The sequence below is a fragment of the Myotis daubentonii genome, chromosome 8 (assembly GCF_963259705.1).
Source record: "Myotis daubentonii chromosome 8, mMyoDau2.1, whole genome shotgun sequence".
Lineage (NCBI taxonomy): Eukaryota > Metazoa > Chordata > Mammalia > Chiroptera > Vespertilionidae > Myotis > Myotis daubentonii.
In genome coordinates this window covers 35,450,654-35,476,982 of record NC_081847.1, presented here as the reverse complement: position 1 = coordinate 35,476,982, position 26,329 = coordinate 35,450,654, and the positions used below count along the sequence as shown (strand labels likewise).

Sequence of the window (26,329 nt, the reverse complement as noted above, 5' to 3'; positions counted from 1 at the left end):
GTTCTCCCCATTTTATAGAGAAAACTGGGGCCCATTGAGGGGAAGCCACCTTCCAGGGTCAACAACCACTGAGGGGGGCCGGCCAGAACTCAAAGCCTGCCTCTACAGTCACATTGTTCAAACAGCCGTCGGCCCACCACACTGCCAAGATCAACAAAGCATGCGACCCTGGCCGAGAGGTTGTCCCAGCAAGTGGGGGTCTTAGGGCCAACCCAGAAGGCAGGAGGGCACAACCAGCTTTCTTATTCCCGAAGCCCAGGGAGGCGGCCAAGACCCTGGCTGTTATCCACATGTGGTCTGATGTGGCCCGAAACATAGCTCAGAGGTGGCCCAGATTGGCTCAGAAGGGCCTGAACATGATCCAAATGTGGCTCGGATGTCCAGCCCGTTAGCCTGCCAAGGGCACAGTGACTCCTGGGACAAAGATACACTCCAGGCTTCAAAAGTCATAGACAACTATTTATTCATTGCAGAGAGGGAACCTACGGAGCTGGATGCCACTGGGAGCCAGCCTAAAAAAAAAAAAAGAAAGTCGATCTCCCAAGTCTTCTCTGGAAGAGAGGAGAGGGGTCCAGGGTTCTACGAGGAGTCTGAGGTGAACACAATGGCGTCCTGCAATTGGAGGAGAAAAGTCAACTGGGTTTTTTTTTGTTTTGTTTTGTTTTTTACCTCCTGCCTTGTGATTTACGCTGGCATGTCCTCCTCAAGGTGACCACTGGTACTGAGGGTCAAGATCCTGAACTCACGCAGACAGAATTCTTGGGAGGGACAGAAGAGTAGGGTCTGCCCGCAGAGTGTGGGATTATATAGGATCGCTGTCCCTTGTCCCAGCTGATCACCAACACTTCCCCAAAAGTTTCTTCAAATGCAGATTCCTGGTTGTACCCATTGGGCCTTAGGCAGCTAAATCTTTCTTTTTTTCTAATATATTTTTATTGATTTTTTTACAGAGAGGAAGGGAGAGGGAGAGAGAGTTAGAAACATCGATGAGAGAGAAACATCAATCAGCTGCCTCCTGCACACCTCCTACTGGGGGTGTGCCCGCAACCAAGGTACATGCCCTTGACCAGAATCGAACCTGGGACTCTTCAGTCTGCAGGCCGATGCTCTATCCACTGAGCAAAACCAGTTAGGGCAAGGCAGCTAAGTCTTTTAAAAAATCTTTATTGTTGAAACTATTACATATGTCCTCCCGTTCCCCCATTTAGGTAGCTAAATATTTAACAAGGCTCTGGCTTTTTTTTCTTTTTAACTAAGTGTGCTATGAAGAACTTTATTAGATTTCCCCCAACATTTTATTTTGATCATTTTCTTTTTTTTTTTTTTTTTTTTAGTTTTATTGCTTAAAGTATTACAAAGGGTATTACATATGTCTCTTTTTTCCCCCCACCCTTGACAATCCCCTGGCCTCCCCTACCCCCCAGTGTCTTATTATTTTGATCATTTTCAAACATACAGTAAAGTTGAAAGAATTTTATGTGAGCACTTATATACTCATGATCTAGATTCTCCCATTTAAAAAACTGTATTTGCTTTAATCTCACATCTAACCACTTATTCATTTGTTTGACTAGATTTTAAAATATATCCTGTATAATAAAAGGCTAATATGCAAATCAACCAAATGGCAGAATGACCGGTCGCTATGATGCGCACTGACCACCGGGGGCAGACACTCAATGCAAGAGCTGCCCCCTGGTGGTCAGTGTGCTCCCTCAGGGGGAGCGCCGCTCAGCCAGAAGCTGGGCTCACAGCTGGCGAGCGCAGTGGCCGTGGTGGTAGCCTCTCCTGCCTCCACAGCAGTCAGACATCCCCTGAGGGCTCCCAGACTGCAAGAGGGTGCAGGCTGGGATGAGGGACCCTCCCCACTGAGTGCACAAATTTCGTGCACTGGGCCTCTAGTTATATTATAAAGCTATATAAAGGAAATAATTGTGCTGCTTAGTCCAAAATAAATGAACAGAGTAGAACAGAAAATTTGGAAACAGTTCCAAAGGATGAAATGATACTTTTCCAACTCAAACTGTAAATGATGAATTATGCGATGCAAGTTGCTTTAGAAAATAAAAAAGAGGAGCATTGCTAGATGTCCCCTAATAAGAGATATGTGAAATAAACCAAGCTTCAGCCATACAGTTGTATGGGTACCCGTTGTCCATCCAACACCAACCAAGTGCACATATGTCTTAGATAAATGAACTACTTATATTTTACTCAGATCATTGTAATGTTGTCCATTAGTGCATGGCCTGTGTATTCAGACATCTGCTGAGTTTTGCGGATGAGGAAGCTGGGCTCAGAGAGGCCAGAGGACCTGCCTGAGGTCCCATGGCTGGAGAGAGGCAGAGCTGGGATCTGAACTTGTCCTCTGGTCCCTAAGTCTAGATTCTCAGCCTCTTTCGGTACCATCCACAGTACTCTTCTCATTATTCTTCACCAAAGAAAGCTAAAGGGTGGGCAGCTGATAATAAGTCAAATGTCAACTTGCCTTGAAAGCTTGTTAACAAAGCCTCCTACCCTTCCCCCAAATTCGACTCTAGTGGAGTGGGGCATTTTTGAGACTTCCTTTCCTCTGGGGATTTCTCTGTAACTAAACAGCTTTCCCTGACCTGTGGATGTTTTTAATTGTTAATACTTCTGCTTTCAATGTCTCCTCCACTCCAGGGTGGACTAGAAACTCCAAGAAGGCAGGGGTTTCTGTCTTTTTTGTTCACAGTTGTGATCAGTGCCTGGCACATAGTAGGTGCTTAGTAAATGCCTGCTGGGCAGCTGATTAAGATGGAATCACCTCGCTGTCATTGGCTCATGTGGAGATTGGAGCCCAAAGCAGGGGGTTATCAGGGCAGGTGCCGAGTGCAGATCTCTACTCTGCCACCTACTGAGTGTGTGACCTTGGAAATGGACTTGCCATCTCTCACTCTCAGTTTCCCCATCTGTAAAATGGGGATGACAATAGGATGTACCTCATAGGGTAGTTGTGAAAACTGAGCAAGACACCCCAGTACCTGGCACAAAATGATTATGGACTGTTAACTATTATTAATGACAATATTTGGGGGAGGTGGATGCTGCTACAGCTCCTCTCCCTAACAGCTGCCAACAAGAGTCATATGTTCAATCAGCACTTATTGAGCATCTACTGTGAAAGGCCTTACTGAATCAATGAACAAACGAAAGAATGGGGTGGGAAAAGCTGGAGGTGTATTGACCCCTGGCAAGGACAGTTGTATTCTTCCTCTTACAGATGAGGAACTGAGGCCCTGAGAGAAGAAGCAACTTGCCCAAGGTCCCTCGTGAGTGAGCAGCGGGGTCAGGATTGGCGCACAGCCCACACCTCCCAGCCCAGGGCTTTCCTAGTGACTATGCCCTCCTTGGGGCAGGATGTTTAACCCCACTCACCTTGGTCAGAAACGATGAAGCTTCGGTAAATCCCAAGGCCCTCACTATTGACAGTGGGATCCCAGATCTTAATTTGCCTGAAATAACAAATATGGTTGGAGACTGGTGGTCCTGGGCAGCTGTGGGCAAGCTCACAATTCCCAGAGGCGGCACACCCCATGCAGACTGGCCCTGTTGCTTCTGCTCAGCTGTTCTCCTGCCCAGCATCCGTTTAGCCTCATCTCCTTAACCTTTGCCTCCATCCAGCACCAGCTCTGGCTGCTCCAAAGGGCACCCCTCGCATCCTCTCACATTCCTGCTCAAGTACCAGGCCTCCCATCATCCACAGCACAAGTGTGGAAATTGAGATGTCTCATTCTAATAAAATAAAGGAATGAAAGAGGCGGGCTTGTCATAGGTTACCAACTTTCCCACCCCCATGACCTGAGGCTTAATTAGAGTAATTCCATCTTTTCTCTCGGCTTCCTCCACCATGAACACAAATAACAACGCCAGCAACAACAATGGCTGAGAAATGTTGAGCACCAACTGGGCTAAGGCAGCCCCCTCTGCCCCTTACAAACACCATCTCCTTTGTGCTTCTGAGGAAGGTACTCTTATTTCCCCATTTTACAGATGGAGAAACTGAGGCTCAGAATAATAAGGCAGCTCATCTAAGGCCAGTCAGCCAGCAAGAAGGGAATTAAGACTCGGACCAGGTGTGTCTGAGGCACATCGAGTGTGCTCTTGTCTGTTTACACCTTGGTCTCCTGTTGTCATCCCCATGGGCATTGCCTGGCTCATCTTGCATGCCTAGGCTCTGCAACCAGTGAAGGAAGGTGGAGAGGGGAGAGCTCATTTCCAGATGGGTGACCAGAAAGGCTTCCTGGAGAAGTGGAATTTGAAGTAGGGTGGAAAATGAGTGAAAGGGCCTCAAATGGAGACTCAGGCAGGAGAAGTAACGCACCCACCCTCAAAAGCCCTGGGAAGTGGGGGGATGGATAGCAAAGGAACGCACCATTCTGATTTGGCAGCAAGGTGGCGGCGAGGATATCAGTGGCGATGTCTTTCAGAATTTCAGGCTGTGAGAGAGAAGGGACATTGCACCCTGGCTAAGAATCCCAAGTCTTCCCAGCCATTCCTAGAATGGGCACAGCCCAGCCCCATGGTGAGGACGGCTGGCGGAGATTCTGGAATCCCAAGTCCCTGCCAGTCAAAGTTGCTAGGGCTCCTGAGGGTGACACAAACCCAACTGGCCCTGGGGTCCCATAGTTGAGGGGGCTGGGGTGCATCAGAAGGATGTCCCCCCCACCCCGCCTTCACTCTCAAGGGCTCCAGCAGAATGTGCCTTTAGGAAATTTAGCCCTGTGCTTCCTGAGGTTTTGACTTCTCAAGGGAAGCCAGAGTCCTGGTTTTCATGTGGAAACCTCCCGTTTTAAAATATTAATTAAAAAACAAAATAAAAATATAAGGACAGCCCGGCTGGCATGGCTCCATGGTTGAGCATCAACCTATGAATTAGGAGGTCACAGTTCGATTCCTGATCAGGGCATATGCCTGGGTTGCAGGCTCAATCCCTAGTGTGGGGCCTGTGGGAGGCAGCTGATCAATGATTCTCATCATTCATGTTTCTATCTCTCTCCCTCTCCCTTCCTCTCTGAAATTAATAAAAATACATTAAAAAACACATGTAAGGACAAAAAAACAACCAAAACAAAATATAAGAACAAACACACCAAACCCCCAGAACCGACACCATGTCACAAGACAGGATTCAGCCAATTTCAGACTCTGATTTAGTCTGACTCAGATGAGGAAACTGAGGATCAGAGGGAAAGGGCTGCTCATGGTCATGAGATGAGCTTATGTGATTGTGAATAGAAGAGATTTGTTTCTTAATTTTGGGTCAAAACTTCACAGGAAAGTAAATGTGCATCTGTGTGTCCGTATTTGTGTGTTCTCAGCTGTGTTTGGCATAAAGTAGGTAAATGCCTGAACCAGGAGGTTAGACTTTGTAGCTGATAACGTGGAGGCCGGCCAGCCCACTATGGGGCTGCCCATGGGGACCTGTTGAAAGCACATTCTGCAAAATGTCTCCATTTGAAATGGACCATTCTGGGGTATTTTGTGTCCGCAGGGACAATCTGTTAATACTCACGTCGAACAGGGCAATGTCTGAGTTCATCAAGTGGATCCGATCAGAACTGCAACAGATAATACCCATGAGAATGGACCCTCCAAGTCCTATTCATTCATTCATTCATTCATTCATTCATTCATGCATTTATTCATTCATTCATTCAACAGCTCTTTATTGAGCACCTACTATGCACCAGGCACAGTGTAGGCTCTGGAGATACAGCAGCGAACCAACTCAAATTCTTGCTTTATGGAGCTTACATTGTAATTGAGGGTGGTATGGGGAGACAGAACTGTCTGCCAGGTGTGGGCATGCTGTCAGCCCAGCCCTGGGAAAGCCACACAGAGGCATGTGCAGAGCTGGCTGCTTCTTCCTTTTCTTTCTTAATTGAGAGAAGCTGACCTCTGTTCTGAGAAGGGTCCTCATGGACATGCAAATGCCAGCCAAGTCTGCAGTGGCACCCTGGGATCCGCGTGCAGCAGGACCTTTGGTGGCGGGTGGTGGTGGGCTCTGTTTTGCACATCTGAGTGGCTAGGGCAGCAGGAGGGTGGTTGGGTGGGAGGTCAGGCAGGGGTGCAGAATGCAGCTGGAGCCCCGTGCTTCTGGGCTGGGCTCTATGGGGGCTTCGCATCTAGGCATGACTGTCACTGCCTCTGTGTGGAGGTGTCCAGAATGGGCCGCCCACGGCCGAGGGGATGACGCTGGGCAGGCTGTTCCTGTGGCCAGGGTCAGCACGCCCATGGCTGCTGCAAGGCCACTTCCCTTTCCTGCTCTGCCTCTCACACTCAGTCCTCGACAGCGGGACAGTCCAGGTAAGGCAGCCTTTCTGCCTGCCCTGGAGTAGCTTTCACTGGATGCTCACACCCCAGAGACTCAAAACACTGTGTTTAGGCGGGGGGGGGGGGGAGGTTGGGGGTTAATGGGGGGGATGAGGACACATTTGTAATACCTTAACTAATAATAATAAACACACACACACACACACAAAAGACTGTGTTTCAAGAAACCCAAACGGTCACCAGGTGGCACTCATTTTTATCACCAGATTCTTCACAATGATTTACCTGATTTCATTTAAGTTGAGCATAAGCTGGGCACCTTTGGTAAAAAACTGAGCTTCTGAGTTGGCTTCCTGCAATGAGAAACCCACATTTCTTTTAGAGGATGTATCAAAGGTGGGGTGTGGGGTTCTGCAAGGGGCCCTGGGGTCAAGCTGACACTTGGATCTCAGCTATTGGTTCTGCGACCTTGGGAAAGGGTTTGACCTCTCTGGCCTCACTTTCCTCATCTATTAAATGGGATAGTACCTGTACCCACTCCCCACTGAACAGACAGCCACATAGGATTGCTGTGGGAAATGATGATGACAGCAGCCAATATGCATGGAGCCTTCACTGTGTGTCCGGCAGTTTTAAGAAGTTTATATGATTATCTCCTTTGATCCTCACAACCCTTTGAAGTGGCTTCTATTTTTACCTCATGGTAGAGGTGAGGGAACTGAGGGACAAAGATCAATAACCTCCTGGTAATGTTAAGCATTATTATTATCAGAAAGGTCAGAAGCAAAGTCAGGTCTCAAATACAAGTGACAACGATATATATCAACTTGACCTGTGGGCGGGGTGAGCCTGAGGCAGAGTGCCAGGCTCCAGCTCCAGTGAGCTGCTCCCAGAGAACAGACTTGTCCTGCAGGCCTGGGCTTGGTGGCCTTCTGAAAAGTGCCTGCCGCTGGCCATGGCGGGGCCAGGTCACCAGGGAAGCTCATTCCCACTGCTGGTTGGGAATCAGAATATCCTTCAATAGCCCTAGCCAGTTGCTCAATGGTTAGAATGTTGGCCCTTGGACTGAAGGGTCTCGGGTTTGATTCTGGTTAAGGGCACAGGTTGCAGGTTCAATCCCCGGCCCCGGTTGGTGTGGGAGGCAACCAATCAATGCGTCTCTCTCACATGGATGTTTCTCTCTCTTTCTGTCTCTCCCCCTCCCTCTCACTCTCTCTAAAAATCAATGGAAAAAATATCCCTAGGTGAGGATTAACAACAAGAACAAAAAGAATATCCTTCAATATAGGAAGCTAGGGCACTGTGTCTCCTGTAGTCTTTTGTGAGTGGCACCCCTGAAATTGTGTGTGGGCAACCCATACAGCTGTCCACTGCAACTCTGCTATAAGGATAGTGTCAGCATTAGGTTCCTTCTAACAACCAGGTACTGTCCAGGCTCCTTGGTTAGGCACGGTTCCAGCAGCCAAGCATAAATCCCGTGTTGTCTCTCTGTTCTCTCTGCCTCTGTAGTGGGTGCAGTGAGTGCCCCAACTCAGATCCCCTTGAAAGGGCGGGGCATCCGTCCCTCCCTGCCCAGTGCTGCAGCTAGCAGTCCCCAGACCCTTCGCTGCAGACATGCGCCTGCTTGAACAGAGCTGCCTTGCTGGGAGTCACGTCCTTCCTACCCATGGGCAGTACTTGGTGGCCAGTAACTGACTGAAAAGGGGGTAAAGGCTTGACTGACTAATAAAGTCATACAGGGTTAAAGTCATCAGGGCCCCCAAAGCTCCTGATTCTTGGGGTTAGCGCCCCCTATACCCCGATCCTGCTGGGTGACAAGAAAGGTGGAAACGTTTAGCAAAGCAAGAGGGATGAATGGGAATAGTGTAGGTCCCCTAAATTGCTGCCAATGTCACAGGCAATTAACTCACAATGCCCAGGGTGAAGAAGGGGCGGCGGACTTCATTGGAGGCGAATATTTCCATCACGATCATTTGGGCCAGCTTGGCACTGTCCTTGTCCAGAAGGAGCGATGGGGCCTCCTGGGTTAGGATCTTCACAATCTGTGTGCGCCCCAGCTGAGCCGCAGCCTGGAGGGACATCAGACCTGCATGTGGCCTCCCAAGCACCTCGCCGTGGCCCGCAGGTCCCATGTGGCCTGGCCCGGGCCCAACTTCCCGGCCTCCCTGCTTCCTCTCCGTGCTCCAGCCACACGGTCCTCTCCATCCTGGAACGGATTGCTCTCACCATCTCAGCCTTTGGTTTTGCTTCTCCCTCTGTCTGGAATCCCCTTCTCTCCAGGGAACCCCTCCCTAGTTTTCCAGACTCTCTCAGTGCCCCATGAATGCTCTCATAACCCTTAGCATCCGTCCTCTTCGCTGACAGGTTATCTGTGTAATTATGTGATGCAGGTCAGCCTGGCCTGTTGGCCTGAGATCTTCGTGAGGACAGGGCTGGAAGGGAGGAGAGTGCTCTCACGTAATTTTATTCCCCAGAGGCCCGAGGACAGACCCCAGCAAACACCCATCAAGCTGCAGATGGCCAGTGGACCAACCTTTTCACTGATCGCCTTGAGGCTAGACTTCAGCCGGAGGGCCAGCTCAGGAAGCTGAGGATGAGAGGAAGCCAGAGCAGGTCAGCTGGAGGGGCGGGGGAGACATCCCTGCAGCAGCCCCACTGCTGCGACCCCCAGCACCCCAAAAAAGCTGGGTGGGCCTGGTGGGCCAGGCTACATATTTGTCACTTGCAAAAAACAGCCCTATGTTAGCTGCTGTGAGGCAGGGGATCCCCGCTGGCCTGGACTTTTACTGTGGGTTGGTAGTGGTTGTGGGTTTGAGGGCAGCTCCCTGCTCCCAGAGCGCACAGAGGAGTGACCCAATCCTTACTGTCGTCCTGAATGTGGTTGCTAGTGACCACTCCTCTTTTCTCACCATCTCAGCCCCTTACTCTGAATTCTGATCCTCAAGAGCTTGGTTATCTGTTGTCTGTCAGCTTACTTTAAGTCCGGACACCCTCCCCTAACTTTGGGGCAACACTTTTGCCCTGTAGGCCTCAGTTTCCCCATCAGTCACCTTGGAGGCGGTGGCACACCCTGGCTGACTAGGGTGTGCTGTTTTTTTTTTTTAATGATCCTTCCGCAGGTTCACCTACGGAAACCTTGTTACGACTTTTACTTCCTCTATAGTCAAGTTCGACCGTCTTCTCAGCGCTCGCCAGGGCCATGGGCCGACCCGGTGGGGCCGTTCGGAGGGCCTCACTAAACCATCCAATCGGTAGTAGCGACGGCCGGTGTGTACAAAGGGCAGGGACTTAATCAACACAAGCTTATGACCCGCACTTCCTGGGAATTCCTCGTTCATGGGGAATAATTGCAATCCCCAATCCCCATCACGAATGGGGTTCAATGGGTTACCCGCGCCTGCCGGCGTAGGGTAGGCACACGCTGAGCCAGTCAGTGTAGCGCGCGTGCAGCCCGGGACATCTAAGGGCAACACAGACCTGTTATTGCTCCATCTTGAGAGGCTGAACGCCACTTGCCCCTCTAAGAAGTTGGAGGGTGTGCTGTTTTGAGAAGCATTCCAAGGCTGTGTCAGCACTGAGGCTTGATCGGGAGGACCCTGATTGATTCGTCATGTCTGCCATGGGCCCCGGGGTGGACGGCAGCAGCCTAGTTACTAGTATCTAAGATGCCCTTCGGTTGGGAAGGACTGTTATTTGGCAGAAGAAGCAGGTGTCATGTTCTCAGAGGGCAGAACGAGGAGCAGGACTGGATGCTGCAGGGAAAGCTTCATCTTTAGAACGATATGTCAGAGGCAGAGACTGTCAGGGGAGGGAGGGAGCTCTCCATTACTAGAGGGGTTTAAACTAAGCGTGACAGGGGATTCGTGCCCCGGGGCCCTTGCATCCCCTTTGATTCAGAAAGTTCCCATGATTCAGTAGAGGTGGCTTTCTCCTCTGTCCCATGTCGAGGCTTACCACAGAGTCCAGCATGACCGCGAGTTCTTCTGAAGGGAGGAAGGCCTCTACTGCAGCGTTCATCACATCCTGCCTCACGGTGAGGCTGAAAGGGGCGTCGTCCAGAGCGGGAATTGTCAGGGAAGCCGCAGACTCACTGAACCTGTTGGTCTCCGTTCCCTGTGAGTCCAATAACTTGGCCTAAGGAGACACAGAGCAGAGAGCTGGTATCAAAACTTTAACTCCACGCCTTACCCAACCACCACCTGGAAGGAAATAATGCCTCTCAAACTGCTTCCCTTTTTGCACTTGCTGTCAGGAAGCTCAGCCCAGAATCCAGTGCCTTGCTGTAGGTGAGGAGTAAGCTCAGGTGCCTAGCAATAGCTACCCCACCTGCACCCCTCAGATAACCTCTGATTTTTAAAAACTTTAATTGTCTTATTTGGAATTTAGGTTTCAACTTTTCAGATACTTCACAAGCCCTTTGGATGAAGGGAAAATTAAAAACTGCAAGAAAATGGTTGGAAATGCTTGATGCTGCAGTTTTCCAAGGGATCCATGAAAACTGGTCTGGGATACAAGCTGTCCACATTGGTGTGGGCCCTGAGGGAGTCGAGCTCCAGGGTGTATGCAGCTCCATTTACCAGGCTCTTCCTGCCGGCCAATCTTCAGTCGCATGTCACTCCCTCCTTGGGGACTGTGATTATCTACACTTTACAGATGAGGAAACTGAGGCTTTGGGAGGGGAAGAGACTTGCCCAAGGTCACACAGCCAGGGACTGGTGGGGCTGGGTGAGAAACTTAGGTCTGTGTGCTTTGAACCTGGGATCTGGTTTCAAGGTAATCAGATGTTTGGGGATTGGCAGGGGCCCCAGTGCAAACACTCTGGCCCATGACTGGGGAGATCAGGGTCGGAGGACAGATCACCAGGATCGATGTTCTGTGCTTGGCCCTTAGCTTCTACCTGCCGTGTTTTCCCCATTAGAATGGTTTGCATGGGACATGTTTGGCATATTGAGATTTTTCTCAATCAGCCCGTGTGTCTTAACCGTGACCAGTGTTTTCTCCCCTGAAACAGACCCCTAGTATCTGACCCTGGGGTCAGAGAAGGCAGTGATGTCCCCACTTACTCTCAAGGTCCATGACACTCACCCCCAGGTTGAGCTGGATGTTGTTATCCTTGATGGCAGAAGACAGAAGGTCAAACTGCAGGTGGTCACTGCTCACGGAAATGGGCGCTGCTCGGAGACAAGAAGAAAGCTGTGTGAGGGTGAAGGGCAGGGTTGGGTGGGTTGTTTGGGGGCTGCTTTTGGCTGGAGCTGCATTATTGCATGGGGAGGGGTAAGAAGAGAGGAGCAGGAGTAATGATGATGTTGATGATGACAATGACGAAAATGATAATAACGGACATTTATTAAACATATATTGAGTGTTGAACTGTGTTAAACCTTCATTGTGTTAGCTCATCGAATCCTCACAATAACCTTAGGGGGTATAGCTCTTATTCTTACCCCCATTTTACAAATGGGAAAACTGAGGCTCAGAAAAGTGAAATGATTTGCTCATACTGTGAAAAGATTTGGACCCAGTGATCCTATGTCAGCGTCCTGGTTTGAACACAACTGACCTGTTGCTTGTAACTCTCTACCTCCCCACCAGACTGATCCTATCCAGGCAGGTCTGGATCTGTTCTCTGGTTCAAATGTGTTCGCCTTGGGATTCCCTACTTGGCCGCGAGGGGGCGGAGGCGTCTCAGCTGCCCTCGCTGTTGGGCGGAGAATGGGCAGGGCAACGGAGGAGGCTCAGGGGTGGGCAGGGCAGGGAGTAGGTCCTTGGACCACCTACACCCTCCCCCGCTCCCTGCACCCGAAGCTTGCCCTGCCCATGGGAAGCAGAGCATCCAGACAGACTTCTGTTCTAGCCCCAGTCGCCTTAGGTAGTTTCTTCCCTCCTCAGTCTCAGTTTACTCATTTTAAAGTGGGGGTGCGATACAGAAACGTTGGCCTCATAGGTTGTACAGAACGGGTACCTAGTAAAGCTGGCTGGAATCTGAATTACACCACACTTGAAATTTGAAGAACTGGATTTAAGCCTTCCCCATCCCTAACCTCTGTAAACTTGAATAACGGACTTAATGTGCCTCAGTTTGCTGATCTGTGAAGTGGGTAATGATCACTACTTCACAGTGATGTCTGTGGAGCAGCCAGTTATATAAAACACCAAGCACAGTATTTGCTCTATGGGCACTCAATGCTACTGATTCCATTCTCTTCCCACCCCTCTCTGGTGGCCCCTTTGAATGAGCCACTTCAGATCCCCAAGCAGCAGGCAATAGAATTTTCTTCTTCCTTTCAATCCCCGCTCTGAGGCACTTGAGCACAGCAGACACTTGAGGTGGGGGTAGAAGCCTGTGACCTCCCATTTCTGCTACTCTCAGGGAGGGAGAAGTGACCCTCCTGAGCATACATCTGACCTCTTCTTTTGTTCCCTCTTCTCTAAGCCCACAGTCTTTGCTGTATCATTCACTTATGCATCCATTCAGCACACATTTGAATAAACTTCTATCTGCAGCCAGAGCACCCGCTATGTGCCTGGAACTCTCCTATAAACTTTTAATCCTCACCAACAATCCCGAGGTAGGGCTGTATAAGTCCCATTTTACAGATGAGGAAGCTGAGGATAAGGAGGTGGAGCTGGCTTCCCATAGTCGCCAGACAAATCAATAGTAGAGCTGGGATTTTAACTCAGATTTATTTGGGTCACCTGCTGGCTCATGTGGAAACGTGCCTATAGTATATAGTAGATACTGGTGAACTCAGAACTGTGAATTCCTGTCTGCTCATCCCAGGCAGGAATTAACTGGTGCTGCTCAGGCCAGACTGGGGAGGTGCCCCCTCCAGAGCCGCAGCCTGGAGGCTGGCTCAGCAGAAAAGAAAAAAGGTGGGAGAGAGCAGTGCACTCACCCTCCACCAGATGCAGGAGGTCCTCTTGCATGTCCTCAAAGGCCTCCTCGATCACGGGACACAGCTGTAACAGCACAAATGAGGGAACTTCATCAGCACAGGGGTCCCCTAGTGACCCATGCCCAGCCCACGTGGCCTCAGTCCCGCCGCCGTGCTCATGGCCAGCCAGGACTTTGTCCATGGGGTAGAGGACTCGGTCGCACATCTACTCCCCCAGCCAACTCTGCTGCTCAGAGCACCCCACTTCAGGCCCCGGTGAACCTGGGGCCTTTTGTCCCCATCTTGTTCCCAAGAGCCCATGTTTTCCATGGGAAGGAGATGGAGAGGTCCTCCCTTCATTCACGCATTCATTCAGCACGTCACTACCGAGCTCCTTCTGCATGTCAGACTCAGAGCAGAGGCCAGCAAGACAGGCCGAACCAGACACGAGAAGAATCTCTTTGTGTCCTTTGTGGGTTTCTAGCTCCTCCCAAATTGCCAGCAGCTCTCATCAGGGAGCAACTTTGTCCCCCAGAAGACATCTGGAAATTTCTGGAGACATATTTAGTCGTCACAGATTGGGAGGTGATGTTATTGGCATCTGGTGGATAGAGGCCAGGGATGCTACTAAACATCCCACGGTGCACAGGACAGCTCCCCACAACAAAGAAGGATCCGGTTTAAATGTCGGTCGTGCCAAGGGTGGGAGACCCTGGCCTAACCTAATCCTGGTCTTACCTGTTCTGTTCAAGACGGGGATAAACATTTACTTGCCTGTGGGCCCCAGAGGAGCTCATTCCCTGCTCCAGGCAGCCCGTTTTCCAGGCACCTGAGATTTTGTCTTGGTGCAATTTCCCCAGTGGATGAACCTTTTGGCTGACCACCCATTGCTACCTCTCAAGAAAGGACATTGCACTTTGAGAAATGTTCACTTTTTCGGTGAAAAACCCATTTCCTGCTCCCAGCTGCGTTGCCAACCCAGAACCCAGGAGGACGGAGGACTCGGGTTTAGAGACCCCCAGACTTCACTGCCAAGGGACCACCTGTTTCTCATGGGAAAGGTGTCCCTGGCAACCTTTGCATCTTATCCCAGAGTTCCTCTTCCTTCAGTTTCACCAGTGGTGCCAACTCTGGCTACACATTAGAATCCTCCAGGATACAAGCCAGAATCCTCTGGGATACTAAGGCCCCACCCAGACCAATTAAATCTGAATCTCTAAGGTGGAGCCCAGGTAGCAGGATCATAGTCCCTCCTAATCCACAGCGGATACATCCTAAGACCCCCAATGGATGTCCGAAACCACAGATGGTATGCAATCCTAGATATACTATGTTTTTTCCTATATATACATACCTTTCACTTAAAAAAGCACTTTTCAGTGCTTTCTTTGGTACATCTGGATTGCCAGGATCATGACTCTTGCACTTTGTGGCCATTATTGAGTAAAATAAGGGTTATTTGAACACAAGCACTATAACACCATGGCAATCCATCTGATAACCAGGAGGGTTACTAAATGACCAACAGGCAGGGAGCAATTGTACCATGGGGATGTTGGACAAAGGGATGAGTCACACCTGGGGTAGACAGAGCAGAACAGCTCTAGATTTTATCACGACTCTCAGAATGGTGCATAATTTTAAACTTAGGAATTATTATTTCTGGAATTTTCCATTTAATGTTTTTGGATAGTTGACCATGGGTAACAAACTTTGGAAATTGAAACCGCAGATAAGGGAGGCACTGCTGATGGGACCCACATGTTTACGCTGAAAGGGGCTTTAGCTTTTTCTAGATGGGCTTCTGCCAGATTTCAATATGCCATGCTTTCCCCTTCACATCAAGTAAAATATTTATATGATCATTATATCAACTCTAGTGAATCATGATGGGAGAACAGGATGATTAATAGACAGCCGGTTGTCTCATATTGTTCACTATATGTGGCTTTTAACCCTTAAAAACAGATCTTATGCAAAGAGCATTTTGTAATCCCAAGTCCTTGCCATTTTTTTCTAGTAAATGTAAAAGGTAGAAAATGTAAAAATACATTTTAGGCGATTAAAGTATGATGCCAGTTTAAGAATGATTTTGGTGAAGGCTGGCAAGAAATTTCCAGCTGGATCCTACTTTAAGAAACTCCCACTTTTTTTTATTTAAAGAAACGCCCACTTTTAAATAGAAAAACAAACTTTCTGAAAAGAAAAATGATCTCATGTAAGAAAAGCCAAATTTTACAAAATTACTTTCAGATTCCTTTAAGAAGGCTCTCTGGAATGGCTTAATAAAGTATTAAATATGATGTAGCTATTTCATAATTATGAACTGTGTGCAATGGCATAGAAAATATATATCACTTAAATAATATAAAGTAGTACTGACAACGAGTGCACCACATAAACATTTGAGTGCAATATACAGTAGAGAAAATAGCTGCCAAGTTAAGGTAGAAGCATTATGGGTATTTTCTCCCCTAAAGTTGTTTAGTTATTACATCATCATTTTCTTTCAAAAAAGTTTTATTGTAAAAAAACATATTAGTTATATGACAAGGTATTTTGACCCTCAGGAGGCCCATTGCTGTGAACATATCTTGGAATTTATAGAAATCAATGGTCAAAGTGGATGAACCAACTTATAGAGTTTTAACTTACCCGTGGCCTGTAAGGGACATATAAAATGAGACTGACTCGTGTTTACTGACTCAGGAAAATAAATCCAACAGGACCTGGTGGATGACAGACCCCTGAAGACCGCCGGCTGGTCTGAGACACTAGGGTACTAGAGTCAGCTTGTATTGGTTTGTGAGGACAAATTGTTAAATTTTCAGGAGTTTCTGAGCTGGTGCCAAGCTGAGGCATTATTAAAAATTAAAGTATATAAACTTACAACTAAATAAACTATACTAAAAGCAAAGTTAATGAAAACTCGAAACTCATTACTTCCTAATTATTTTGTTGAATCTCACTAATCATTTTGTTATATCTTACTGTTATTTCCTGCTCTTGAGGTTATTCATGTCTATTGTATCCGTGTGGTGGAAATACCACACAGCAGTGTGCTACGGCACACTTCTTCCCAGCTCTGCTCAGTGACGTCACATTAGTAGCTTGATATTGGCCTTGGAGGGAGTGGTATACATCAGGGAAATCAGCAAATGCTACACGCACATCTGGGCTCTCTCCCCTCAACTCTCCACAGTGAATAGTTAACGATTTATCAGCACATCACTGTCCAAAGTCTCCTGCCTGACTTTTGGCAGTTCCATTATCCTGGCCTCAACGATTCGTTGCTGAAAGAATGATCCAGACTCGGTTTCCCACTCAAGGTCCCGTAACACCAGCTTGCAGTTCCATCCCAGCCCTTCAGGGGGAGCAATCTTTACCGGCCCGTGAGGACCTGATTCCACTCACCTGGCTTTTCACCAGTTTGGGCAGGGCTGGCACCAGGAGTTTCATGACACCGTTGGCTAAGGGGTTGACCATGAAGGAGAGCCTTCCGGAGAGGAGAAAGGGAGAGAGCTTAGGAGAGGTCAGAGATGACCACCCCTCCATTGTTTTACAGAAAGGGAGACTGAGGCCAGGGGAGAAAGGAACTTGCCCAAGGTTGCTGGGCCTGTGGGAGACAAGGCTGGGAGTAGACCCTGTCTACTGAGCCAGGTGTGGATAGTAGCAGGGAGTTCTCAGGGAGCAGGGGCCGGGGGTTGTCACAGAAATGTGTGCTGGACACTGGGACAATGGCAGTTGGCCTTTCTCCCCGTCCCCCTGCTAAGGGGAAGTGGAGGGGAGCACCACGGTTTTGAGCCCCTGCTGTGTGCCCCACACTCTGCTGTGCTGAGTTAGTTACAGCTGTGACCTGAGCTAACCTCTCACTGCAGCTTGAGTGAGGCACAGGGAGGCAGGCCCAGCATCACCCACACAGGAAACGAGGAGATGCATTTGCCTGACGCCAGAGCAGGGGCTCTACCCTCACCTGCCTAGGGGGGGTTTGAGGGGCCCTAGGCAGGTGGCTCCTCTCCACCTTTGAAAGTTTGCTCCACTGCCTGGCACGATGCCTGAAATCCCACCATTACGACTCCACCCTTGATGTCTTGAACTTTCTTTGGCATCACAGGTTCTCTGAAAGGAGCCCCAGATCCAGAGTCGGGAGGGTTGGTCCCTTTCTATCTCTGGGCGTCAGTGCTCTTTATCTGTAAAATGGGGCAAAACCACCTCCTGGCTCCCCTCCAGGCACGGCGGGAGCCCAATGGGAGGGGGCCACACTCACTTTTTCAGCAGGCTGATGCGCAGGCTCCTGCCGTTGTCGGAGCAACTGCTGAGGGTGAGGCCTTTCTTGCTGGTCTCCACGCCGATGGTGGCTTGGACCTCTGTCTCCATGTGAATCTCCACAATGCTCTTGACCAGGGGCCTGGGAGTGACAGTGCCCCATGCTGTGAGCACATCCCAGCTCCAGGCTGGAGTGAAGCTGCTGTCCCTTTCTGTCCTCTGGTGCTCTCACCTCTCTTCTCAGGCTCCTGTGCTGGGTTCTCCGCATCCTCCCCCACCCTGCCCCCCGCCAGCCCACCTTTTTATTTCTTTTACCCCAGCATGTCCCAGGCTCTGTTTTTTTAATTCCTCTCCTGGTTTAAATCCTAAAACAGCTTCCGAATTTATACCCAACTCCTTACTCAGGTATCTTACAGGCATCTCACATTCAGCATGCACAAAATTAATCTGTGCATCCTGCCCAAACCTGCTCCTCTCACGATCTTCCCTGTCTTGGTTGCTGGCCACACCATCCTGCCAGTTGCACAGGCAAAAACCTTGGACTCAGCCTTGACTCCTTAATCTCTCTCCTCCTCTCCCCCCACATTCAATCATCAGGAAATCCTGTTGTCTGCACCTACCTCCAAAATGTATCTAGAATCTGGCCACTTCTCACCATCTTCCTGCCCCCCAACTCCAGTCCAAGCTATCATGGTCTCCCTCTGAATTATTTCAGTAGTTTCTGGATGGCCTCCCCGCCTCTGCTCTTGCCTCCATATACAACAACCAGAGTTATTCTTTAAGAATATTAAACATGTCATGTTTCTCCTTTGCTCAGAACCCACCATGGCTCCCATCTCACTCAGTAGAGGCCAAGTCCTCACTTTGGTCCATAAGGCTCTGTATGATCTGACCTTGGCTGCCTGCTGGCCTCCCCTCCCATGACTCTCCTCTCTCCTACCCCACCCCTTTTTGCCATTCTTGCAACAAAGCAAGTGTACTCTTGCCTCAGAGCCTTTGCACTTGCTCTTCCCTCTGCTTAGAACTCTTTTCCAGATACCTGCATAGAGGAAAGCGGGGAATGAGTGGGTGAATCTGCCTGCTATGCCTGACTGAGGGGATACTCACGTGTTGAATCCAGCCACCAGGTCCAGTGGGATATTGACTATCAGCTCCTGGTCGTCAGCAGAGGGTTGCACCTGTAGCTCCATAATGTTGGCTGAGGTGATTTTCAGCCTGGATGGATGCAGGAGAGATGAGATTTATCTGAGCATCGGCCACAAACTCATTCCCCTCAATCTTCTCTGTCTCCCCTGGTGTCCAGCCAGCAGCTGGACCCAAGCCCTATCCACTGGTTCTTCCCCAGCATGGTCTTGCCATACCCCCCCGCCCCCCCGCCCCCCCCCCCCGCCCCGCCTTGCTCCTGCTCTCAACACTCCCATGGCTCCCCATTACTTAAGAGATGAATCCCAGCTTCTTGGGCTGACTTTGTAGGCCCTCTGGGAACGAACCCCTCTGACCTCCCAGTCCTTACCTTGGGGTTTGAGCACCAGCCATTCTGGCCGCCTCTCACCCGCTATGCCAGTGATTCCCAAAGTGGGCGCTACCGCCCCCTGGTGGGCGCTGCAGCGATCCAGGGGGGCGGTGATGGCCACAGGGGCATTTGTTTTAACTTTTTTTGTATTACCTTTCTATTCTGAGTTCAATAAATAGTTTCATAATTTCAAACTTCAATGTTTCTAACTTACACCTTTCTTTACTATATTTTACGAAAAGGGTAGAAACATTAATACATATATCTGTTTAATTGCTATTAAAATTTTTAAAAAAATTAATTTCCAGGGGGCGCTGAGTAATATTTTTTCTGGAAAGGGGGCGGTAGGCCAAATAAGTTTGGGAATCACTGCGCTATGCCTTTCCCCAGGCTGGCCACCTCTGCCTGGAATACCGCTTCCTTCTTGTCTCCTGGTGAACATGCAGTCAATGGCTCATCTGTCACCGAGACTTAGAAGCATCACCCTCACCCTCTCACCCCAGGTGACCTTCCCCTGGAGTCACCCTATCAGGCTCCCACGTGACTCTCTTATGGTTATTAACTCATCTGGGAACTTCTGAGGAAGGGACTTCATTCGTTCCATTCTTTGTGGTCAGACAGATTTGATACCGATTGATGCTTATTGACTGACCAGTTAAACGTGCAGAGTGTGTCCTGGGCAGAAGTGTGGGCGGGGAGTTCCCAGCTTACCAGATGACGTGGTTCAGGACAGAGTTCACCAGGCTGCCTAGAACGGGGATGCCCCCGGCCGGCTCCTCCCGCAGGGTGCTCAGCAGAGGCAGCTCCTGGAGGATCTGGATCGCATTATGGTCCCTCAGCTCCTGTGTCAGCTCTGGAGACAGATTCTGGGGATTAGAGTCCAGCGGGAGGGGCAAGGAGGGGCTCCAGGCTGGGAGAGGGCAATCACGCAGGACTACTCGGACCTGGACTCAAGGTGAGGGTACGGATGGTTCCATCCTGGCCATCTCTACCATTGACGTGGCCTTGAGCATGATGGCCCAGATTGGGGCGGCTAGGGCATGGGCGGACCATTCACCCCCCTGAGTATTGCCAGCCTCTGCATCCCTCCCACCAGCCGGCGGCAAACACTTCTGGAGCCAAGAGGCAGGGAACTCATAGGTCCCTGTTTGGGGCTGTTTTGCTGCCTAAAACACAATTCTCTGGCATCCACATTCTACGGGCCTGTTGTCCAAAGAGTATCGAGTGCTGAGCAGAGAAAGGAGGAGGTCGGGTCAGGGGCCTGGGAGCCAGGAGCCCTGGGTTCTGTCCATTTGGCTTGTGTGCAGAGCGGGTCAGAGGTGCCGGAGAGCTGATGCTGGAGAGCCCAGTGACTGACGGGAATTGGTGTATAAACACCCTGCTCCCGCAGCCCTCAGGCGGGATGACTCAGGTGTATGTGTGCCCCACTGCACCCCAGAGTCCCTGTGTGTTATTGCCCCTCGGCAACAAAACCACCCTGTTAGCCTGCTCTGTGATGATGGAGATGGGCCCTGTAAGTGGTCCTCCTCCGCTGCTGGTGCGACGTTAAGCTCCGTCAGTAGAGGCTCTGGAGGGCCTTGCAGCAGCAAGTGCTCCCCCTCCCGGCCCTGCTGTGCTCCTCTCGCAGGCTCCTGTGGGGTCCAGGCTCGAGTTCAGCAGGACTGTGGGCCCCAGCTCCTGTCCAGGAAGTTTCCTGAGAAGGCTTCCCAGTGAACCAACCGCAACCGCCTTCCTGCTGGTTGCCATGGTTGCTCATGTCCAAGCTCCTCTGGCTGGCACTGTGCTTGCGATTCACCGTATGGGCCTAGGGCACCTCTGCCTGCCCCCTCAGCACCCAGCGCACTCTGCCCCTGTCCCTACTCTGGGATCCTTGGGGGCAGCTTCCCAGAGAATTCCATCGGCTCCTCGCAGTCAGGTCTCTGCCCGCTGCCAGCCTGCCAGCTGTGCACCCGCTCTGACCCGGAAAACTGGACAGATGTCCCCACCATCCCGTGGGCTTCAACCTCAGTCCTCTCAGGAGGTCAGGGAGGATTGTCCCCTCCAAGTTTATTCTGTCCCTGGATTAGCCTCTCCCCCCTCCCCAATCCTCTTTGGAGTTTTTATTTTCTTTCTTAGCCAATGGCCCATGACTCCGACCCCCTGCTCATAATTCTTTATACAAACTCGTGTGTCGGGCTTACCATGGGGTTTCTGTCTCCTGACTGGTCCTAACCAACACAGCTGCCCAGTAGGACTGCACTCCAGCTCCCTGTGGCAACTGGCCCGCCCTTGCCTGTGGGTGTTTTCTGAGAACACCTCTGAGGCCAACCACTCGCCAACAACTCCTTAACTCAGATTCTGCTTCGGGGGACCTACACCATGGTTGCCATGGTTGCTCATGTCCAAGCTCCTCTGGCTGGCACTGTGCTTGCAATTCACGGTATGTGCCCAGGGCACCTCTGCCTGCCCCCTCAGCACCTAGCGCTCTCTGCCCCTGTCCCTACTGTGGGACCCCTCCTCCGGCTGCAGCAGCTGTGGCCCTGCAGGACCCGGTCCCGCGCCTGTCCATCCAGCCCAGCCGAGGTCCAGAGCATGCAGAGGGCCGGCCTCTAAGTGTTTAGATGGATTTCCAGAGCCAACTGGTTATCACATGCTCCAGGCACAGCACTTTGGAGCGATGGTTTTCAACCAGGGCGCTTCTGTTCCCGAAGAGACAGAATGTCTAGAGACATTTTTGGCTGTTAGCACTGGGCTGAGGATGCAGCTAAGCATGCACAGGACAGACTCCCACAGTGAAGAGTTATTTGGCTCATAAGGTCGGAAGAGCTGACGTCGAGAAACTAGACCAGAGAGTTCGCCAAGTTCTTGTCAATCCCTGTCCTATTGGACAGTCCCAGCAACCCGGGAGGCAGGCCTTCCTGTTTGTTTCCAAAGGACAAAGCCCAGGCTCTGGAAGGTTCCCGGGCCGCAGAGCTGGAGGGGAGAAAGCTGTGCCTGGGATCCAGGCTGCAGGGTTTGCAGCTGAGGGTCTCCTCTCTGGGGACTGGTTGGCCACTGACTCAGACTCTGAGGAGGTGCTTTGCCAGTGGGTTTTAGGCGAGAGCATGCATCGTCACACTCAGGGCCGACCGCCCTCTGCAGGCTGCGGAACCTCAGAGTGGTCAGTTTTGGAATCATGGCATTTAAGAGGGTTTATTGGAATCATGGACTCTTGGGACCACAGACACTTTCAGCCTTTACAATTTACCCACTGGAGTCTCATCTAGACCTGGGTCCTAACTGTGTCTTGCACACCCCCAGTCATGGGCAGCTCCCTCCCTCCTTTGGAGAGCTGCTCCACCTGCCCCATTGCATTATGGTGCTGAAGCCTGGGCGGCCAAGACTTACTTTCTCTGATGATTTCTGGGCCGAGGAGGAGGACTGCAGGAGGATTGAGGGTGGCTCCGACCAAGGTGGCTGCCAGCAAACCACAGAGGAGGGTGAAGGTCCTTGAACTGGCCATCTTCCTGGGGGCCAAGGAGCAGCAGGTGGCAGATGTGAGAACCTGGGGTTTGCATAAAGGGCCCTGTTAGCCAGGCAGAGGCCAAGGGCAGGTCCTCCACGCCTTGTGACTTGGGCATGGATTCCAGCAGAGGCTGTTTAGTGAAGTGATTAAGAATAGCATGAGCTCTTAGAGACACTTGCAATAATGATTCAACACCTGCCTCCCTGACCAGGCCATGAGCTCTGGGAGGGAGCATTGGTCTGCCTGCTCCCCATTGTATCCCCAGCACCCAACACAGTGCCTGGCACACAATGGGTGTTTAATAAACAAATGGTTGCTGAATAAATGAATGACCTTTGGGAGCCCTGGAAGAACAGGGAATCTAAGCCTGCTAAACTGAAAAGGCCTAGGCCATGGGACCCCTGTGGAGTCACAGGATCCCCCATCCCTGTGTGCCAGGAAGCCTAAGGGTAGAGGAGAAATATGGACATCAGAGTCAGACCTGAGTTGGTGGACTGCTTCTACCACTTGCTGTGTGACCTTGGGCAAGGGACTTACCCTCTCTGAATCTCAGTTTCCTCATCTATAAAATCAGGGATACTAATAATACTTCCATCACAAGGTTGTTGGGAGGATTAAATGAAATCATCCATTTGTGGCCTGGCACGCTATAAGAGCTCCATGAATATTAGCTGTTATTATGAGTACAACAGTTATTATTACTAATCCTGGGCTCAGAAAGAATCACCTTGCAGTTAAAGCGAGAAAACAGATAAGATGCCCTGCACTCTGCTCTTTTGCCCAGGAAGTTTCTTTTAAGCATCTTAGCTCTATTTTCCCTCCTTTATCTTTGCATGTCACTCTGTTCTCTGATCAGAGACACTCAGAGAACCAATAGGATGGTAACATCTGTTTTGTGGAAAAGTGTCTCCTCCCTAAATCCCAGCACCGTACACACACACACACACACACACACACACACACACACACACCCCACACCATATCTCACCTCCTGGCATTTGCTTATGTGATTCCCTTTGCATGAGATGCCTTTCTCCAACCAACTTTTACTCAGTTCTCACCTGACATGTCACCACTTCCTGGAAGCCTTCCCTGACTGCCCCCTCCCACCACCACCATACCCCTGGGATTTCCTTGAGCACAGCACATACTGCATTGGCCTATATTAGGCGGGCCAGGACTGTCTGATACTTCTTGTCTCCAGAATCACCCAAGCCCAGGGCTGGACACAGAGCAATTGGTGTGTACAGAATGGGTTTACGTCATCCAGATAAAGCCAGGGAAAGACTCAGCCATTCTCACTCCTCAGGACCATTCTCTGGTCTTCTGGGTAAGGGAGTTGGGCGCCTCTCTACCCCCTCAGAGGGTCCTAGTCGACAGAGGGACCTTACCTGAGGACCAAGACTCCCTCCTTCTTCTGACCTGACCCCAACAGGTATCTCCAGCTCAGAACCTCCCTGGTGCCCAAGGCTTTCAGCCCCTTCCCCACACTTGTACCTGGACACACCAGCGTCCTCAGCCTCCTCCTCACCTGGGCAGTGGGTCTGGAAGTCCAGCCTTATATCCTGCATACTCTGGGCTAAGCAGTTAGTCTTTGCACGTCACTCTGGGCTGAGACTACAGAGTGGGCCAAGGTGTCCAAGGGAAATATTTGTGACTTCTGTTGAACCACATCTTTGCCTGGAGCAGCCCCATGACTCCAGCTTCCTGAGGTTTGGAGAAAGGTCTTGGGCTGTCATGAAGGGCGTGCCGGGTGCTGGGGCACATGGCAGGCACTTGGACCAGGCACATGGTAGCTGTGTTTGCTAATGCGCCAAAGACCTCCAGCTCCTAAAGGTGAAGTCTCCTGGGAGAGACCCTGCCTATCCCTTGGGCACATCTCCAGAGAGGCAAGCAGCCCCTCCTGGGCTTCCCAGGTGGTCATGCCTGCTGCCTATGAACAATGCCTCTCTGTGGGAGGCCTGAGCTCCTGCTTCCTGCCCCTCGGTCCCACACATTCCCTGGGTCAGCAAGCATGACTGTGCCTCTGTAGGCCTGGCACACTTTGGAACCCACGGGTTGCCACGGCCGTGCCCTCAATATTGCTCAGTTCCCTTCAGACTGCTGAGGGCCTCTTTATCCCGGCCTCACCCCTTCCCAGCTCCCAGGCCTTTGATTGTGCTGTGTCCTCTTCCCGGAATGCCACGCCTCATCCCCCTGACCATCCGTCTTGCCCTGTGTGGGCCGCAGGGCAGGGGAAGCCTTTGGAGTTTCACAGACGGGGTTCAACGTCTGCTCCTGGGCTGGCCAGCTGTGCGGCTGTGGGAAGATGACTTCTCTCTGAGCCTCTCTTTCCTCAGCTGTAAAGTGGAACTCTTTTGAGGGTCACATAAGACAATGTGGAATACTTGGAACATCAGAGAATTCAGTAAATGGTGAAGGCTATTATTACTGTTGAAATAATATCACTGACCTTCAAGACCCAATTCAGAAAGCAGGATCTGCATAAAGTGGCCTGTCCTCAGCTCTGGCTACACCTGGAATCCTTTTGCCTTCCTGGGAGCCCCCAAAGCACTAACTACTTACTCTCTTGGGGCTTGGATTCCCCTTTGCCTTGAGAGATGTCCATTTTATCCATCCATCCATCCATCCATCCATCCATCCATCCATCATTCATTCACTTACTCATCCCAATCTCCTCTCCAGTCTCCCTCTTCCCTCTCTTAGTCCCCCTACCAAATTCCAATTTCCACCCAACAACCTGAGTTAAATTTTAAATATATTCCTCAGACCTTGTCACGCTCCTGTTTATTAACCCGCCCCCACCCCAGGCCTCTGCAGTTCTTGCATGAAAATCCAAACTCTGGGAGGCCCCACATGGTTGGCTGCTGTCCACCTCTCAGCCCTCATCTCTCATCACTTTGCCTCTGTCTCCTCTCATTCCTAGCTCAGGGTCTTGGCACGTGCTGAGCCTTTCCCAGGAGTGCTCATTTCCTAGCTTTCCCCTGGCTGGCTCCTTCTCCTTCACCAAGTTTCAGCTTCAGTGTCCCTCCTTGGAACGGCCTTTACTGGCCACTGTGTCTAAATTAAAGCTCTCTCTCTCTCTCACTGCCCACTCATGGGTGTCTTCAATAGTGTCATCTGAGACACTACAATTCCACAGATGCTGTATACCAGTGGTCAGCAAACTGCGGCTCTCGAGCCACATGCGGCTCTTTGGCCCCTTCAGCGTGGCTCTTCCACAAAATACCACGTGTGGGCACACACATATAATGTGATTGAAACTTCGTGGCCCATGCGCAGAAGTCGGTATTTTGTGGAAGAGCCACACTCAAGGGGCCAAAGAGCCGCATGTGGCTCGCGAGCCGCAGTTTGCCGACCACTGCTGTATACCAAAGAAGGGGCCAGACCACAATGGAAGCAGGTAGGCAAGAACTGGCTGCATAGCTCTTCAGTCCCTCATGCGGGAGCTCCTCACCCGGATCAAGGTGATAAAAAGGTCAAGAGGGAAAAGGAGACAGCTGTGGTCCCTTTTCTCACTTTCCCAGGGAGGAGAACAAGGGTGTTTGCCCCTAATGCAGGCAGAGAGGGAGTGGGATTTTCAAGGACAATTTAAGGGCTTGAGGGTCCCTGAAGTTGGGACAAGGAATATCCTGGATTCTTTTTCTTGCCTGAGGCAAGGCCGATGAGCTAAAGTTATGGTGGAGAGCCCTAGCCGGTTTGGCTCAGTGGATAGAGAGTCAGCCTGCAGAATGAAGGGTCCTGGGTTCGAGTCTGGTCAAGGGCATGTAACTTGGTTGCATGCTGGTTGTGGGCTCCTTTCCTGGCCCTGGTCAGGGTGTGCATGGGAAGCAACCAATCGATGTGTCACTCTCACATTGATGTTTCTCTCTGTCTCTCCCCATCCCTTCCACT

At 50.7% G+C, this 26,329-nt stretch overlaps 1 protein-coding gene across 1 annotated transcript; it reads right to left on the bottom strand.

Annotated features, from left to right (window-relative positions):
- Nucleotides 1-540: 540 nt before the first annotated feature.
- Nucleotides 541-23,971, bottom strand: BPIFB1 (BPI fold containing family B member 1). Its single transcript, XM_059707577.1, has 16 exons — nt 23,933-23,971; nt 22,318-22,474; nt 19,663-19,804; nt 18,546-18,653; nt 17,440-17,580; nt 16,587-16,668; nt 13,194-13,257; nt 11,383-11,468; nt 10,252-10,431; nt 8,831-8,884; nt 8,208-8,366; nt 6,583-6,650; nt 5,537-5,582; nt 4,397-4,460; nt 3,400-3,476; nt 541-612 (listed from the first exon to the last, which is right to left on the bottom strand). The coding sequence occupies exons 2-16, from the start codon at nt 22,430-22,432 to the stop codon at nt 580-582; spliced, it is 1,419 nt and encodes a 472-aa protein (XP_059563560.1). The 5' UTR covers nt 22,433-22,474; nt 23,933-23,971; the 3' UTR covers nt 541-579.
- Between the last annotated feature and the right edge of the window lie 2,358 nt (nt 23,972-26,329).